This window comes from Orcinus orca, chromosome X (genome assembly GCF_937001465.1).
Source record: "Orcinus orca chromosome X, mOrcOrc1.1, whole genome shotgun sequence".
Taxonomy (NCBI): domain Eukaryota; kingdom Metazoa; phylum Chordata; class Mammalia; order Artiodactyla; family Delphinidae; genus Orcinus; species Orcinus orca.
The window spans coordinates 47,701,120-47,716,013 of record NC_064580.1 but is presented as its reverse complement, the minus strand read 5'-3'; the positions used below and the strand labels follow the sequence as shown (position 1 = coordinate 47,716,013).

The 14,894-nt window shown below is 39.0% G+C and overlaps 2 protein-coding genes across 10 annotated transcripts in view; both read left to right on the top strand.

Moving 5' to 3' along the window:
• The window catches only part of FAM120C (family with sequence similarity 120C), a 330,565-nt gene that overhangs the window by 226,681 nt on the left and 88,990 nt on the right, over positions 1-14,894 (top strand). The window contains exon 11 of one of the 4 annotated variants that reach the window (XR_007474743.1): positions 3,120-4,828. The exons of 2 other annotated variants lie outside the window; for them this stretch is intronic. The gene's annotated coding sequence lies outside the window, so the exon portion shown is untranslated. Of the gene's footprint in view, positions 1-3,119; positions 5,328-14,894 lie in introns of those variants that run through there. One more of the 4 variants, XR_007474741.1, reaches the window with a different exon arrangement.
• Positions 1-14,894, top strand: part of PHF8 (PHD finger protein 8) — a 99,516-nt gene that overhangs the window by 67,439 nt on the left and 17,183 nt on the right. Inside the window, exons 20-21 of one of the 6 annotated variants that reach the window (XM_049704590.1) lie at positions 6,081-6,218; positions 6,527-6,696. The exons of 4 other annotated variants lie outside the window; for them this stretch is intronic. In XM_049704590.1, coding sequence (XP_049560547.1) covers positions 6,081-6,218; positions 6,527-6,675 — 287 coding nt within the window. In that variant the 3' untranslated portion in view covers positions 6,676-6,696. Of the gene's footprint in view, positions 1-6,080; positions 6,697-14,894 lie in introns of those variants that run through there. One more of the 6 variants, XM_049704589.1, reaches the window with a different exon arrangement.

Here is a 14,894-nt window from a genome sequence, read left to right as displayed (position 1 = left end):
TGCCACTATCTCACTTTGTCACAGCTTACCCTTCCCCCTCCCCATATCCTCAAGTCCATTCTCTAGTAGGTCTGTGTCTTTATTCCCACCTTACCCCTAGGTTCTTCATGACATTTTTTTCTTAAGTTCCATATATATGTGTTAGCATACGGTATTTGTCTTTTTCTTTCTGACTTACTTCACTCTGTATGACAGACTCAAGGTCCATCCACCTCATTACAAATAGCTCAATTTCGTTTCTTTTTATGGCTGAGTAATATTCCATTGTATATATGTGCCACATCTTCTTTATCCATTCATCAGATGATGGACACTTAGGTTGTTTCCATCTCCTGGCTATTGTAAATAGAGCTGCAATGAACATTTTGGTACATGACTCTTTTAGAATTATGGTTTTCTCAGGGTATATGACCAGTAGTGGGATTGCTGGGTCATATGGTAGTTCTATTTGTAGTTTTTTAAGGAACATCCATACTGCTCTCCATAGTGGCTGTATCAGTTTACATTCCCACCAGCAGTGCAAGAGTGTTCCCTTTCCCCCACACCCTCTCCAGCATTTATTGTTTCTAGATTTTTTAATCATGGCCATTCTGACTGGTGTGAGATGGTATCTCATTGTAGTTTTGATTTGCATTTCTCTAATGATTAATGCTGTTGAGCATTCTTTCATGTGTTTCCTGGCAGTCTGTATATCTTCTTTGGAAAAATGTCTATTTAGATCTTCTACCCATTTTTGGATTGGGTTGTTTGTTTTTTTTTGTTATTGAGTTGCATGAGCTGCTTGTAAATTTTGGAGATTAATCCTTTGTCAGTTGCTTCATTTGCAAATATTTTCTCCCATTCTGAGGGTTGTCTTTCGGTCTTGTTTATGGTTCCCTTTGCTGGGCAAAAGCTTTGAAGTTTTATTAGGTCCCATTTGTTTATTTTTGTTTTAATTTCCATTTCTGTAAGGGGTGGGTTAAAAAGGATCTTGCTGTGATTTATGTCATAGAGTGTTCTGCCTATGTTTTCCTCTAAGAGTTTGATAGTTTCTGGCCTTACATCTAGGTCTTTAATCCATTTTGACCTTATTTTTGTGTATAGTGTTAGGGAGTGATCTAATCTCATACTTTTACATGTACCTGTCCAGTTTTTCCAGCACCACTTATTGAAGAGGCTGGCCTTTCTCCACTGTACATTCCTGCCTCATTTATCAAAGATAAGGTGACCATAAGTGCGTGGGTTTATCTCTGGGCTTTCTATCCTGTTCCATTGATCTATCTTTCTGTTTCTGTGCCAATACCATACTGTGATTACTGTAGCTTGGTAGTCTAGTCTGAAGTCAGGGAGCCTGATTCCTCCAGCTCTGTTTTTCATTCTCAAGATTGCTTTGGCTATTCGGGGTCTTTTGTGTTTCCATACAAATTGTGAAATTTTTTGTTCTAGTTCTGTGAAAAATGCCAGTGGTAGTTTGATAGGGATTGCATTGAATCTGTAGATTGCTTTGAGTAGTAGAGTCATTTTCACAATGTTGATTCTTCCAATCCAAGAACATGTTATATCTCTCCATCTATTTGTATCATCTTTGATTTCTGTCATCAGTGTTGTATACTTTTCTGCATACAGGTCTTTTGTCTCCTTACATAGGTTTATTCCTAGATATTTTATTCTTTTTGTTGCAGTGGTAAATCGGAGTGTTTTCTTGATTTCACTTTCAGATTTTTCATCATTAGTGTATAGGAATGCCAGAGATTTCTGTGCATTAATTTTGTATCCTGCTACTTTACCAAATTCATTGATTACCTCTAGTAGTTTTCTGGTAGCATCTTTAGGATTCTCTATGTATAGTATCATGGCATCTGCAAACAGTGACAGCTTTACTTCTTCTTTTCTGATTTGGATTCCTTTATTTCCTTTTCTTCTCTGATTGCTGTGGCTAAAACTTCCAAAAGTATGTTGAATAAGACTGGAGAGAGTGGGCAACCTTGTCTTGTTCCTGATCTTAGTGGAAATGCATTCAGTTTTTCACCATTGAGGACGATGTTGGCTCTGGGTTTGTCTTATATGGCCTTTATTATGTTGAGGTTACTTCCCTCTATGCCTACTCTCTGGAGGGTTTTTATCGTAAATGGGTGTTGAATTTTGTCGAAAGCTTTCTCTGCATCTGTTGAGATGACCATATGGTTTTTCTCCTTCAGTTTGTTAATATGGTTTATCACATTGATAGATTTGCGTATATTGAATAATCCTTGCATTCCTGGAATAAACCCCACTTGATCATGGTGTATGATCCTCTTAATGTGCTGTTGGATTCTGTTTGCTAGTATTTTGTTGAGGATTTTTGCATCTATGTTCATCAGTGATATTGGCCTGTAGTTTTCTTTTTTTGTGACATCTTTGCCTAGTTTTGGTTTCAGGGTGATGGTGGCCTCGTAGAATGAGTTGGGGAGTGTTCCTCCCTCTGCTATATTTTGGAAGAGTTTGAGAAGGATAGGTGTTAGCTCTTCTCTAAATGTTTGATAGAATTCGCCTGTGAAGCCATCTGGTCCTGGGCTTTTGTTTGTTGGAAGAATTTTAATCACAGTTTCAATTTCAGTGCTTGTGATTGGTCTGTTCTTATTTTCTGTTTCTTCCTGATTCAGTTATGCAGGTTGTGCATTTCTAAGAATTTGTCCATTTCTTCCAGGTTGTCCATTTTATTGGCATAGAGTTGCTTGTAGTAATCTCTCATGATCTTTTGTATTTCTGCAGTGTCAGTTGTTATTTCTCTTTTGTCATTTGTAATTCTATTGATTTGAGTCTTCTCCCTTTTATTCTTGATGAGTCTGGCTAATGGTTTATCAATTTTGTTTATCTTTTCAAAGAACCAGCTTTTAGTTTTGTTGATCTTTTTCTATCGTTTCCTTCATTTCTTTTTCATTTATTTCTGATCTCATCTTTATGATTTCTTTCCTTCCTTCTTTGGGGTTTTTTTGTTCTTCCTTCTCTAATTGCTTTAGATGCAAGGTTAGGTTGTTTATTCGAGCTGTTTCCTGTTTCTTAAGGTAGGATTGTATTGCTATAAACTTCCCTCTTAGAACTGCTTTTGCTGCATCCCGTAGGTTTTGGGTTGTCGTGTCTCCCTTGTCATTTGTTTCTAGGTATTTTTTGATTTCCTCTTTGATTTCTTCAGTGATCACTTCGTTATTAAGTAGTGTATTGTTTAGCCTCCATGTGTTTGTATTTTTTACAGATCTTTTCCTGTAATTGATATCTAGTCTCATAGCCTTGTGGTCGGAAGTGATACTTGGTACAATTTCAGTTTTCTTAAATTTTCCAAGGCTTGATTTGTGACCCAAGATATGATCTGTCCTGGAGAATGTTCCATGAGCACTTGAGAAAAATGTGTGTTCTGTTGTTTGTGGATGGAGTATCCTATAAATATCAATTAAGTCCATCTTGTTTAATGTATCATTTACAGCTTGTGTTTCCTTATTTATTTTCATTTTGGATGATCTGTCCATTGGTGAAAGTGGGGTGTTAAAGTCCCCTACTATGAATGTGTTACTGTCAATTTCCCCTTTTTTGGCTGTTAGTATTTGCCTTATGTATTGAGGTGCTCCTATGTTGTGTGCACAAATATTTACAATTGTTATATCTTCTTCTTGGATTGATCCCTTGATCATTATGTAGTGTCCTTCTTTGTCTCTTCTAATAGTCTTTATTTTAAAGTCTATTTTGTGTGATATGAGAATTGCTACTCCAGCTTTCTTTTGGTTTCCATTTGCATGGAATATTTTTTTCCATCCCCTCAGTTTCAGTCTGTATGTGTCCCTAGGTCTGAAGTGGGTCTCTTGTAGGCAGCATATATATGGATCGTGTTTTTGGATCCATTCAGCCAGTCTGTGCCTTTTGGTGGCAGCATTTAGTCCATTTACATTTAAGGTAATTATCGATATGTAGGTTTCTATTCCCATTTTCTTCATTGTTTTGGGTGTGTTATTTTAGGTCTTTTCCTTCTCTTGTGTTTCTTACCTAGAGAAGTTCCTTTAGTATTTGTTGTAAAGCTGGTTTGGTGGTGCTGTACTCTCTCAGCTTTTGCTTGTCTGTAAAGGTTTTAATTTCTCCATCAAATCTGAATGAGATCCTAGCTGGGTAGAGTAATCTTGGTTGTAGGTTTTTCTCCTTCATCAGTTTAAATATGTCCTGCCAGTCCCTTCTGGCTTGCTGTTTCTGCTGAAAGATCAGCTGTTAACCTTATGGGGTTTCCCTTATGTGTTATTTGTTGTTTTTCCCTTGCTGCTTTTAATATGTTTTCTTTGTATTTAATTTTTGACAGTTTGATTAATATGTGTCTTGGCGTGTTTCTCCTTGGATTTATCCTGTATGGGACTCTCTGTGCTTCCTGGACTTGATTGATTATTTCCTTTCCCATATTAGGGAAGTTTTCAACTCTAATTTCTTCAAATATTTTCTCAGACCCTTTCTTTTTCTCTTCTTCTTCTGGAACCCTTATAATTAGAATGTTAGTGTGTTTAATGTTGTCCCAGAGGTCTCTGAGACTGTCCTCAGTTCTTATCATTCTTTTTTCTTTATTCTGCTGTGCAGTAGTTATTTCCACTATTTTATCTTCCAGGTCACTTATCCATTCTTCTGCCTCAGTTATTCTGCTATTGATCCCTTCTAGAGTGTTTTAAATTTCATTTATTGTGTTGTTAATCATTGCTTGCATCATTTTTAGTTCTTCTAGGTCTTTGTTAAATGTTTCTTGCATTTTCTCTATTCTATTTCCAAGATTTTGGATCATCTTTACTATCATTATTCTGAATTCTTTTTCAGGTAGACTGCCTATTTCCTCTTCATTTGTTAGGTGTGGTAGGGATTTTGTTGTTGTTGTTGTTGTTTTGCAGTATGCGGGCCTCTCACTGTTGTGACCTCTCCTGTTGCGGAGCGCAGGCTCTGGATGCACAGGCTCAGTGGCCATGTCTTACGGGCCCAGCCGCTCCGTGGCATGTGGGATCTTCCCAGACCGGGGCATGACCCGTGTCCCCTGCATCGGCAGGCGGACTCTCAACCACTGCGCCACCAGGGAAGCCCGGTCTTATGGGTTTTTATCTTGCTCCTTCATCTGCTGTGTGTTTTTCTGTCTTCTCATTTTGCTTATCTTACTGTGTTTGAGGTCTCCTTTTTGCAGGCTGCAGGTTCGTAGTTCCCGTTGTGTTTGGTGTCTGTCCCCAGTGGCTAAAGTTGATTCAGTGGGTTGTGTATGCTTCCTGGTGGAGGGGACTAGTGCCTGTGTTCTGGTGGATGAGGCTGGATCTTGTCTTTCTGGTGGGTAGGTCCACGTCTGATGGTGTATTTTGGGGTGTCTGTGGACTTACTATGATTTTAGGCAGCCTCTCTGCTAATGGGTGGGGTTGTGTTCCTGTCTTGCTAGTTGTTTGGCATATGGTGTCCAGCACTGTAGCTTGCTGGTCGTGGAGTGAAGCTGGGTGCTGGTGTTGAGATGGAGATCTCTGGGAGATTTTCGCCATTTGATATTATGTGGAGCTGGGAGGTCTCTTGTGGACAGTGTCCTGAAGTTGGCTCTCCCACCTCAGAGGCACTGCACTGACTCCTAGCTGCAGCACCAAGAGCGTTTCATCCACACGGCTCAGAATAAAAGGGAAAAATAAAGTGGAAAGAAAGAAAGAAAGAAAGAGGATAAAGGAAAAGAAAATAAAGTAGCGTAAAATAAAATAAAGTTATTAAAATAAAAGAATATTAAGAAAAAAAATTTTTAAGTAAAAAACAACAACAACAAAAAATGGACGGATGGAATGCTAGGACAAGTGGTGAAAGCAAAGCTATACAGAGAAAATCTCACACAGGAGCATACACATACACACTCACAAAAAGAGGAAAAGGGGAAAAAATAATAAATCTTGCTCTCAAAGTGCACCTCCTCAATTTGGGATGATTCGTTGTCTATTCAGGTGTTCCACAGTTGCAGGGTACATCAAGTTGATTGTGGATATTTAATCCGCTGCTCCTGAGGCTGCTGGGAGAGATTTCCCTTTCTCTTCTTTGATCGCACAGCTCCCAGGGTTCAGCTTTGGATTTGGCCCCGCCTCTGTGTGTAGGTCGCCGGAGGCCGTCTGTTCTTCGCTTAGACAGGACGGGGTTAAAGGAGCCGCTGATTCGGAGGCTCTGGCTGACTGAGGCCGCAGGGACGGAGGGGTACCGAGTGCTGGGCGAGTCTGCGGCGGCAGAGACTGGCGGTATGTTGCACCAGCCTGAGGCGCGCCGCGTGTTCTCCCGGGGAGGTTGTCCCTGGATCCCGGGACCCTGGCAGTGGCGGGCCGCACAGGCTCCCCTGAAGGGAGGTGTGGAGAGTGACCTGTGCTCACCCACAGGCTTCTTGATGGTGGCAGCAGCAGCCTTAGCGTCTCATGCCCGTGCCTGGTGTCCGCGCTGTTAGCCGCGGCTTACGCTGTATCTGGAGCTCCTTTAAGCAGCGCTCTTATTCCCCTTTCCTCGTGCACCAGGAAACAAAGAGGGAGGAAAACGTCTCTTTCCTCTTCTGCAGGTCCAGACTTTTCCCCGGACTCCCTCCTGGCTAGCCGTGGTGCACTAACCCGTTGCAGGCTGTGTTCATGCCACCAACCCCTGTCCTCTCCCCACGCTCCGACTGCAGCCCGAGCCTCAGTTCCCAGCCCCACCCGCCCCGGCGGGTGAGGAGACAAGCCTCTCGGGCTGGTGAGTGCTGGTCGGCACCGATCCCCTGTGCGGAAATCTCTCTGCATTTCCTTCTACAGCCCTGTTGCTGCGCTCTCCTCCTCGGCTTCACAGCTCACCCCTCCGCCACCCGCAGTCTCTGCCCATGCAGGGGCTTCTAGTGTGTGGAAACCTTTTCTCCTTCACAGCTCCCTCCTACTGGTGCAGGTCCCGTCCCTATCCTGTAGTCTCTTGTTTATTCTTTTTTGTTTTGCCCTACCCAGGTACGTGGGGGGTTTCTTGCCTTTTCGGAGGTCTGAGGTCTTCTGCCAGCCTTCAGCAGGTGTTCTGTAGGAGTTGTTCCACGTGCAGATGTATTTCTGGTGTATCTGTGGGGAGGAAGGTGATCTCCGCGTCTTACTCTTCTGCCATCTTCCTTCCTCCTATCATTGTATTTTTTGATGTTTGGTAATTAACAAGCAAACAACAGAATCTCACTGATTTAATTTGCATTTCTTTGATTAGACATTTCCTATATGTTTGTATTAGCTTTAGAATTTTTTCTTTTGTAAATTTTATGTCTGACTTTTGCCCATTTATTCATGTAGGTCTTCAATATTTTCATATGCCCTTTCTATATATAGTAAGAAATAGTCAAATATATATATAATTTATTTATGATATTTTTTCCTCATTCTACATAAAAAATATGAATATTTCTGTATCAAAAGCTGATCTTATCCATTGTTTCCCCATTCATAGAGCAAATAATTAACACTGCTGTATTTTTAACATAAATGTATGCATATATCCATGTATATTTCTCTAAAAAGAAAGCTAATAACTTTAATCACATTTTAAAAGTAGGTTCTTTTTTTTTAACATCTTTATTGGAGTATAATTGCTTTACAATGGTGTGTTAGTTTCTGCTTTATAACAAAGTGAATCAGTTATACATATACATATGTTCCCATGTCTCTTCCCTCTTGCGTCTCCCTCCCTCCCACCCTCCCTATCCCACCCCTCTAGGTGGTCACAAAGCACCGAGCTGATCTCCCTGTGTTATGCGGCTGCTTCCCACTAGTTATCTATTTTATGTTTGGCAGTGTATATATGTCCATGCCACTCTCTCACTTTGTCACAGCTTACCCTTCCCCCTCCCCATATCCTCAAGTCCATTCTCTAGTAGGTCGGTGTCTTTATTCCCGTCTTACCCCTAGGTTCTTCATGACATTTTTTTTCTTAAATTCCATATATATGTGTTAGCATACAGTATTTGTCTTTCTCTTTCTGACTTACTTCACTCTGTATGACAGACTCTAGGTCCATCCACCTCACTACAAATACCTCAATTTCGTTTCTTGTTATGGCTAAGGAATATTCCATTGTATATATGTGCCACATCTTCTTTATCCATTCATCCGATGATGGACACTTAGGTTGCTTCCATCTCCTGGCTATTTTAAATAGAGCTGCAATGAACATTTTGGTACATGACTCTTTTTGAATTATGGTTTTCTCAGGGTATATGCCCAGTAGTGGGATTGCTTGGTCGTATTGGTAGTTCTACTTTTTGTTTCTTAAGGAACCTTCATACTGTTCTCCATAGTGGCTGTATCAATTTGCATTCCCACCAGCAGTGCAAGAGTGTTCCCTTTTCTCCACACCCTCTCCAGCATTTATTTCTAGATTTTTTGATGACGGCCATTCTGACTGGTGTGAGATGATATCTCATTGTAGGTTTGATTTGCATTTCTCCAGTGATTAATGATGTTGAGCATTCTTTCATGTGTTTGTTGGCAATCTGTATATCTTCTTTGGAGAAATGTCTATTTAGGTCTCCTGCCCATTTTTGGATTGGGTTGCTTGTTTTTTTGTTATTGAGCTGCATGAGGTGCTTGTAAATTTTGGAAATTAATCCTTTGTCAGTTGCTTCATTTGCAAATATTTTCTCCCATTCTGAGGGTTGTCTTTTGGTCTTGTTTATGGTTTCCTTTGCTGTGCAAAAGCTTTGAAGTTTCATTAGGTCCCATTGTTTATTTTTGTTTTTATTTCCATTTCTCTAGGAGGTGGGTCAAAAGGGATCTTGCTGTGATTTATGTCATAGAGTGTTCTGCCTATGTTTTCCTCTAAGAGTTTGATAGTTTCTGGCCTTACATTTAGGTCTTTAATCCATTTTGAGCTTATTTTTGTGTATGGTGTGAGGGAGTGACCTAATCTCATACTTTTACATATACCTGTCCAGTTTTCCCAGCACCAGTTATTGAAGAGGCTGTCTTTTCTCCACTGTATATTCTTGCCTCCTTTATCAAAGATAAGGTGACCATATGTGCGTGGGTTTATCTCTGGCTTTCTATCCTGTTCCATTGATCTGTATTTCTGTTTTTGTGCCAGTACCATAGTGTCTTGATTACTGTAGCTTTGTAGTATAGTTTGAAGTCAAGGAGTGTGATTCCTCCAGCTCCGGTTTTTTCCCTCGAGACTGCTTTGGCTCTTCAGGGTCTTTAGTGTCTCCATACAAATTTTAAGATTTTTTGTTCTAGTGCCATAAAAAATGTCATGGGTAATTTGATAGGGATTGCATTGAATCTGTAGATTCCTTTGGGTAGTATAGTCATTTTCACAATATTGATTCTTGCAATCCAAGAACATGGTATATCTCTCCATCTGTTGGTATCATCTTTAATTTCTTTCATCAGTGGCTTATAGTTTTCTGCATACAGGTCTTTTGTCTCCCTATATAGGTTTATTCCTAGGTATTTTATTCGTTTTCTTGCAATGGTAAATGGGAGTGTTTCCTTAATTTCTCTTTCAGAGTTTTCATCATTAGTGTATAGGAATACAGGAGATTTCTGTGCATTTATTTTGTATCCGATAGCTTTACCAAATTCATTGATTAGCTCTTGTAGTGTTCTGGTGGCATCTTCAGGATTCTCTAAGTATAGTATCATGTCATCTGCAAACAGTGACCCTTTTACTTCTTCTTTTCCAATTTGTATTCCTTTTATTTCTTTTTCCTCTCTGATTGCCATGGCTAGGACTTCCAAAACTATGTTGAATAATAGTGGCGAGAGTGGACATCCTTGTCTTGTTCCTGATCTTAGAGGAAATGTTTTCATTTTTCACCATTTAGAATGATGTTTGCTATGGTTTTGTTATATATGGCCTTTATTGCATTGAGGTAGTTTCCCTCTATGCCCATGTTGTGGAGACTTTTTATCATAAATGGGTGTTGAATTTTGTCAAAAGCTTTTTCTGCATCTATGGAGATGATCATATGGTTTTCATTGTTCAATTTGTTAATATGGTGTATCACATTGATTGATTTGCATATATTGAAGAATCCTTGCATCACTGGGATAAATCCCACTTGATCATGGTGTATGATCCTTTTAATATGTTGTTGGATTCTGTTTGCTTGTATTTTGTTGAGTTTTTTTGCATCTATATTCATGAGTGACATTGGTCTGTAATTTTCTTTTTTTTGTAGTATATTTCTCTGGTTTTGGTATCAGCGTGATGGTGGCCTCATAGTATGAGATTGTGAGTGTTCCTTCCTCTGCAATTTTTTGGAGGAGTTTGAGAAGGATCGGTGTTATCTCTTTTCTATATGTTTGATACAATTCACCTGTGAAGCCATCTGGTCTTGGACTTTTGTTTGTTGGAAGATTTTTAATCACAGTTTCAATTTCAGTGCTTGTGATTGGTGTGTTCATATTTTCTATTTCTTCCTGTTTCAGTCTTGGAAGGTTATACCTTTCTAAGAATTTGTCCATTCCTTCCAGGTTTTCCATTTTATCGGCATAGAGTTGCTTGTAGCAGCCTCTTAGGATGCTTTGTATTTCTGCATTGTTTGTTGTAACTTCTCCTTTTTCATTTCTAATTTTATTGATTTGAGTCCTCTCCCTCTTTTTCTTGATGAGTCTGGCTAATGGTTTATCTATTTTGTTTATCTTCTCAAAGAACCAGGTTTTAGTTTTATTAATCTTTGCTGTTGTTCTCTTTGTTTCTATTTCATTTATTTCTTCTCTGATCTTTATGATTTCTTTCCTTCTGCCAGCTTTGGGTTTTGTTTGTTCTTCCTTCTCTGGTTCCTTCAGTTGTAAGATTAGATTGTTTATTTGAGATTTTTCTTGTTTCTTGAGGTATGCTTGTATAGCTATAAACTTACCTCATAGAACTGCTTTTGCTGCATCCCATAGGTTTTGGATCGTCATGTTTTCATTGTCATTTGTCTCTAGGTATTTTTTGATTTCCTCTTTGATTTCTCCAGTGATCTCTTGGTTATTTGGTAACGTACTGTTTAGCCTCCATGTGTTTGTGTTTTTTCACGTTTTTTCCCCTGTAATTGATTTCTAATCTCATAACGTGGTCATAAAAGATGCTTGATATGATTTCAATTTTCTTAAACTTACTGAGTCTGGATGTGAGAAGAAAGTGTAATCTTCTGTTTTTGGATGGAATGTCCTATAAATATCCATTAAATCTATCTGGTCTGTTTTGTCATTTAAAGCTTCTGTTTCCTTATTTATTTTCATTTTGGATGACCTGTACATTGGTGTAAGTGAGGTGTTAAAGTCCCCCACTATTACTGTGTTACTGTCGATTTCCTCTTTTATAGCTGTTAGCAGTTGCATTATGTATTTACGTGCTCCTATGGTGGGTGCATGTATATTTATAATTGTTATATCTTCTTCTTGGATTGATCCCCTGATCGTTATGTAGTGTCCTTCCTTGTCTCTTGTAACATTCTTTATTTTTTTTAACAACTTTATTGGGGTATAATTGCTTTACAATGGTGTGTTAGTTTCTGCTTTATAACAAAGTGAATCAGTTATACATATACATACGTTCCCATATCTCTTCCCTCTTGCGTCTCCCTCCCTCCCACCCTCCCTATCCCACCCCTCCAGTCGGTCACAAAGCACCGAGCCGATATCCCTGTGCCATGCGGCTGCTTCCCACTACATATCTACCTTATGTTTGTTAGTTTATATATGTCCATGCCTCTCTCTCGTTTTGTCACAGCTTATCATTCCCCCTCCCCATATCCTCAAGTCCGTTCTCCAGTAGGTCTGTGTCTTTATTCCTGTCTTACCCCTAGGTTCTTCATGACATTCTTTTTCTTCAATTCCATATATATGTGTTAGCATACGGTATTTGTCTTTCGCTTTCTGACTTACTTCACGCTGTATGACAGACTCTAGGTCTATCCACCTCATTACAAATAGCTAAATTTCGTTTCTTTTTATGGCTGAGTAATATTCCATTGTATATATGTGCCACATCTTTTTTTTTTTAACATCTTTATTGGGGTATAATTGCTTTACAATGGTGTGTTAGTTTCTGCTTTATAACAAAGTGAATCAGTCATACATAAACATATGTTCCCATATGTCTTCCCTCTTGCGTCTCCCTCCCTCCCACCCTCCCTATCCCACGCCTCCAGGCTGTCACAAAGCACCGAGCCAATATCCGTGTGCCATGCGGCTGCTTCCCACTAGCTATCTACCTTACTACGTTTGTTAGTGTATATATGTCCATGACACTCTCTCGCCCTGTCACAACTCACCCTTCCCCCTCCCCATAACCTCAAGTCCGTTCTCTAGGAGGTCTGCGTCTTTATTCCTGCCTTACCCCTAGGTTCTTCATGACATTTTTTTTCTTAAATTCCATATATATGTGTTAGCATACGGTATTTGTCTTTTTTTTTCTGACTTACTTCACTCTGTATGACAGACTCTAGGTCTATCCACCTCATTACAAATAGCTCAATTTCGTTTCTTTTTATGGCTGAGTAATATTCCGTTGTATATATGTGCCACATCTTCTTTATCCATTCATCCGATGATAGACACTTAGGTTGTTTCCATCTCCGGGCTATTGTAAATAGAGCTGCAATGAACATTTTGGTACATGACTCTTCTTAAATTTTCGTTTTCTCAGGGTATATGCCCAGTAGTGGGATTGCTGGGTCATATGGTAGTTCTATTTGTAGTTTTTTAAGGAACCTCCATACTGTTCTCTACAGTGGCTGAACCAATTTCACATTCCAACCAGCAGTGCAAGAGTGTTCCCTTTTCCCCACACCCTCTCCAGCATTTATTGTTTCTAGATTTTTTGATGACGACCATTCTGACTGGTGTGAGATGATATCTCATTGTAGGTTTGATTTGCCTTTCTCTAATGATTAATGATGTTGAGCATTCTTTCATGTGTGTGTTGGCAGTCTGTATATCTTCTTTGGAGAAATGTCTATTTAGGTCTTCTGCCCATTTTTGGATTGGGTTGTTTGTTTTTTTGTTAATGAGCTGCATGAGGTGCTTATAAATTTTGGAAATTAATCCTTTGTCAGTTACTTCATTTGCAAATATTTTCTCCCATTCTGAGGATTGTCTTTTGGTCTTGTTTATGGTTTCCTTTGCTGTGCAAAAGGTTTGAAGTTTCATTAGGTCCCATTTGTTTGTATTTGTTTTTATTTCCATTTCTCTAGGAGGTGGGTCAAAAGGTATCTTGCTGTGATTTATGTCATAGAGTGTTCTGCCTATGTTTTCCTCTAAGAGTTTGATAGTTTCTGGCCTTACATTTAGGTCTTTAATCCATTTTGAGCTTATTTTTGTGTATGGTGTTAGGGAGTGATCTAACCTCATGCTTTTACATGTACCTGTCCAGTTTTCCCAGCACCACTTATTGAAGAGTCTGGCCTTTCTCCACTGTACATTCCTTCCTCCTTTATCAAAGATAAGGTGACCATATGTGTGTGGGTTTATCTCTGGGCTTTCTATCCTGTTCCATTGATCTATCTTTCTGTTTTTGTGCCAGTACCATTCTGTCTTGATTACTGTAGCTTAGTAGTATAGTCTGAAGTCAGGGAGCCTGATTGCTCCAGCTCCGTTTTTCGTTCTCAAGATTGCTTTGGCTATTCGGGGTCTTTTGTGTTTCCATACAAACTGTGAAATTTTTTGTTCTAGTTCTGTGAAAAATGCCAGTAGTAGTTTGATAAGGAATTGCATTGAATATATAGATTGCTTTGGGTAGTAGAGTCATTTTCACAATGTTGATTCTTCCAATCCAAGAACATGGTATATCTCTCCATCTCTTTATATCATCTTTGATTTCTTTCATCTGTGTCTTATAATTTTCTGCATACAGGTATTTTGTCTCCTTAGGTAGGTTTATTCCTAGATATTTTATTCTTTTTGTTGCAATGGTAAATGGGAGTGTTTTCTTGATTTCACTTTCAGATTTTTCATCATTAGTGTATAGGAATGCCAGAGATTTCTGTGCATTAATTTTGTATCCTGCTACTTTACCAAATTCATTGATTACCTCTAGTAGTTTTCTGGTAGCATGTTTAGGATTCTCTAATTATAGTATCATGTCATCTGCAAACAGTGACAGCTTTACTTCTTCTTTAACGGTTTGGATTCATTTTATTTCCTTTTCTTCTCTGATTGCTGTGGCTAAAACTTCCAAAACTATGTTGAATAAGAGTGGTGAGAGTGGGCAACCTTGTCTTGTTCCTGATCTTATTGGAAATGCTTTCAGTTTTTCACCATTGAGGATGATGTTGGCTGTGGGCTTGTCATATATGGCCTTTATTATGTTGAGGAAAGTTCCCTCTATGCCTACTGTCTGCCGGGTTTTTATCGTAAATGGGTATTGAATTTTGTCAAAAGCTTTTTCTGCATCTATTGAGATGATCATATGATTTTTCTCCTTCAGTTTGTTAATATGGTTTATCACATTGATAGATTTGCATATATTGAAGAATCCTTGCATTCCTGGAATAAACCCCACTTGATCATGGTGTATGATCCTGTTAATGTGCTGTTGGATTCTGTTTGCTAATATTTTGTTGAGAATTTTTGCATCTATGCTCATCAGTGATATTGGCCTGTAGTTTTCTTTCTTTGTGACATCCTTTTCTGGTTTTGGTATCAAGGTGATGGTGGCCTCGTAGAAGGAATTGGGAGTGTTCCTCCCTCTGCTATATTTTGGAAGAGTTTGAGAAGGATAGGTGTTAGCTCTTCTCTAAATGTTTGATAGAATTCGCCTGTGAAGCCATCTGGTCCTGGGCTTTTGTTTGTTGGAAGATTTTTAATCACAGTTTCAATTTCAGTGCTTGTGATGGGTCTGTTCATATTTTCTATTTCTTCCTGATTCCGTCTTGGCAGGTTGTGCATTTCTAAGAATTTGTCCATTTCTTCCAGATTGTCCATTTTATTGGCATAGAGTTG